The sequence below is a fragment of the Salmo trutta genome, chromosome 8 (assembly GCF_901001165.1).
Source record: "Salmo trutta chromosome 8, fSalTru1.1, whole genome shotgun sequence".
Lineage (NCBI taxonomy): Eukaryota > Metazoa > Chordata > Actinopteri > Salmoniformes > Salmonidae > Salmo > Salmo trutta.
Window position 1 is genome coordinate 3,007,087 of NC_042964.1, and position 3,379 is coordinate 3,010,465.

The 3,379-nt window shown below is 39.3% G+C and overlaps 1 protein-coding gene across 1 annotated transcript; it reads right to left on the reverse strand.

Annotated features, from left to right (window-relative positions):
• Positions 1 to 736: 736 nt before the first annotated feature.
• On the reverse strand, positions 737 to 2,928 carry LOC115198059 (transcription initiation factor TFIID subunit 12-like). The gene is made up of 4 exons (XM_029759728.1): positions 2,814 to 2,928; positions 1,366 to 2,705; positions 1,176 to 1,237; positions 737 to 1,090 (listed from the first exon to the last, which is right to left on the reverse strand). Exons 1-4 carry the CDS (start codon positions 2,890 to 2,892, stop codon positions 925 to 927), a joined length of 1,647 nt encoding a protein of 548 aa, XP_029615588.1. The 5' UTR covers positions 2,893 to 2,928; the 3' UTR covers positions 737 to 924.
• Between the last annotated feature and the right edge of the window lie 451 nt (positions 2,929 to 3,379).

Here is a 3,379-nt window from a genome sequence, read left to right on the forward strand (position 1 = left end):
AGTAACAGTATCTGTTGATGCATAACTTGTAGACACACCAATTATTGTTGACACCCCAGTGAGGGTTGTAGTGGGTCCACCAGTTATTGTCGACACACCACTGAGGGTTGTAGTGGATTCACCAGTTGTCTTTGTTGAATCAGTGATGGTTGTAGTGGAGAAACCAGATTTTGTTGATGAAACAGTCACGGTCGTAGTGGGTTCACCAGTTGTTTTTGTTGTCTCTGTGACAGTAGTTGTGGGTGCTGCAGGAACAGTAGTTCTTGATGCATCACTTGTTGTTGACACACCAATGACTGTTAAAGTAATTTCACCAATTGTTGTTGATGCTCCAGTAACGGTTGTATTGGGTTCACCAGTTGTTGTCGATGAACCTGTGACTGCTCTAGTGGGTTCACCAGTTGTTTTTGTTGACTCAGTGACGGATGTCGTGGGTTCACCTGTTGGTGTCGATGCACCAGTAACTATTGTAGTGGGTTCACCAGTTGTTGTCGATGCGCCAGACACGGTTGTAGTGGGTTCATCAGTTGTTGACGAAAAAAAGAAGATATTTAATCAATTTTAGAATGAGTAACGAAATGTGAAAAATTCAAGGTAATGAATACTTTCCGAATGTACTGTAGATGCGGTTAGTAGTGTTAGAACGAGAAGAACTGTGACATTCTGATACAGAACACTCATATTGACAACAAGTTTATTACAGAGCAAGAGCAGGCAAAGCACAGCTGAAATGTACCTAGTTTTATTTGTATTTTTTATACGTAATATTTTAAGAAAAAGGTCAGACAATTGAGGGGGACTAATTTATAAGATATTTTAAAGTCAATGTTTGATTTGAAACATGTCACCAATTGCTGTTCCAAATAGATTTGTGATGCAATAACAATAAAAAATTTTTTTACCAGATATTAAAATGGACTTGAATTAATAAATGTGTTTACCTGTGCTGTTGACTGTCACTGAGGAGGGGTCAATGTTGAAAGCTGTGATTTTTTGAGCAGCATTTATCAAAACAGTGCCAATCTCCATGTTATTAGGGACAGAGGGGGAGCTGAATACTAAAATCATAGTATTGATGATGGATCCAGAGCTGAGAAGAAATGAGAGGTAACATGTTAGATAGAAAGTGAGATCAATTTAAATCAACATAAAAAATGTAATGCAAAGAAAATCACCTGAATTCTGTCACAGTCAAACTGTTGAAAGAGGTGGAAGCTGATTGATAGAAAGGTTCAACCTGGAAGGCAAAAGAAGAAACAGATTAATTTAAATAAACAATTTAATGTCAATTAAAAGCTGACTATGTGACTGTATTCTACCCCTCTCATTAGGACATTCACATCTTCATTGTTTTGGGAGGCTCACCTGAGTTTTAATCAGTAATGCTCGGCTTTGAAAGGCCTGAGAAGATGGGTTTGATAGGTCAGAGGTAAATGTCTCTCCTCTGGACCGGAACACCACAGTCACCTTAGTGATTGCAACAGCGGTAGTTGCAGTTGTCGTGGCTGTGATGATTGCAGTAGTGATGACAGGAGTAGCTGTTGTAGTTGTGTTTGCATTTGATTTACCAGTTATGGTTGTAGTGGGTGCAGCTGTAACAGTAGTTGTTGATGCACCAGTCGTTGTCGACACATCAGTGATGACTGAAGTGGGTTCAATAGTTGTTGTTGACACACCAGTGACGGTTGAAGTGAGTTCTGCAGTTGTTGTCAATGCACCACTTACAGTTGTAGTGGGTGGAGCTGTAATCGTTGTTGTCAATGCACCAGTTACGGTTGTAATGGGTGCAGCTGTAACCGTTGTGGTCGATGCACCAGTAATGGTTGTAGTGGGTTCACCAGATGTTGTTGATGAAACAGTGACGGATGTAGTGGGTTCACCAGTTGTTTTTGATAACAACACCTGTGTTGGTTGTAGTGGGTGCATAAGTTGTTTTTGATGCACCAGTGACTTTTGAAGTGATTTCACTAATTGTTGTCGATGCATTAGTGACAGTTGTAGTGGGGTCACCGGTTGTTGGTGGTGAATCAGTGACGGTTGTAGTGGGGTCACCGGTTTTTGTCGATGCATCAATGAATGTTGCATTGTGTTCACCAGTTGTTGTTGATGTATCGTTGTCGGTTGTAGTGGCTTCACCAGTTGTTGTTGATGTATCGTTGTCGGTTGTAGTGGCTTCACCAGTTGTTGTTGATGTATCGTTGTCGGTTGTAGTGGCTTCACCAGTTGTTGTTGATGTATCGTTGTCGGTTGTAGTGGCTTCACCAGTTTCTTTGGTTGAACCAGTGATGTTTGTGGTGGGTTCCCCAGTTGTTGTCGATGACCAAGAAACGATTGGAATGGGTTCACCAGTTGTTGTCGATGTGTCGTTGTCGGTTGTAGTGGCTTCACCAGTTTCTCTGGTTGAACCAGTGACGGTTGTAGTGGGTTCACCAGTTTTTGTTGATGACCCAGAAACCATTGTAATGGGTTCACCAGTTGTTTTTGATAACTCATTGATGGTTGTAGTGGGTTCACCAGTTGTTCTTGGTGAATCAGTGGCATTTGTAGTTGTTCACCAGTTTTTGTCGATGCATCAGTGACGGTTTTAGTGGGTTCCCCAGTTGTTGTTGGTGAATCAGTGACGTTTGTAGTGGGTTCACCAGTTTTTGTCGATGCATCTTTGAAAGTTGTAGTGGTTGCGCTTGTAGGATTCATAGTAATGACCACTATTGTTCAACATAAACAGAGTAAAATGTATTTGATTAAAATTGTAACACTGACATCATAGATATATAATGAAAAATGTCTAATTCTGTTGAATACACATCCCTTACCCATTAGAAGGAGCGCTGTTGATGTAACTTGGTATACACTCATCTTATGTATTCTTAGAAAATTATGATCTAAAGACATAAATACACAATACAATGGATTTGGTTAAAGCACAACAACTGTTCAAAATGGGAGAGGTAAACTAATGCCATGAAAATATGACCTACAGTGCTTGTTACCTATTAGCTACCTCCACATATAACCTGCTCCTTCACTAGCTCAACACAAATATATTCAAATAGTACATGTTTTCACTAATCAAATCAGATTCCCTAATCACTTCATTCAATACCCAAATCAAATAAAAGGGTATTGGTTGCGAATACATATTTTGCAGATGTTAAAGCAGGGGCAGCAACATGCTTATGTTTTTAGCTCCAATTGTGCATTAATACCTGACAATACAAAACAATACACATAATTCCCTTAAATAAAAATAAAGAAATTAAGAAATATCAGAACGAGCCATGTCCGGAATATATAATATTTACAAAATATGATTTTTTATTTTACTAGGCAAATCAGTTATGAACAAGTTTTTATTTTCAATGACGGCATCATTGCCCCT

Coding starts and splice junctions, on each gene's coding strand:
- LOC115198059 (XM_029759728.1), bottom strand. CDS start 2,892: ATGTCTTTAGATCATAATTTTCTAAGAATACATAAGATGAGTGTATAC. Junction 1,238..1,365: donor CATTACTGATTAAAACTCAG/GTGAGCCTCCCA, acceptor TTTGCCTTCCAG/GTTGAACCTTTCTATCAATC. Junction 1,091..1,175: donor TTGACTGTGACAGAATTCAG/GTGATTTTCTTT, acceptor ATTTCTTCTCAG/CTCTGGATCCATCATCAATA.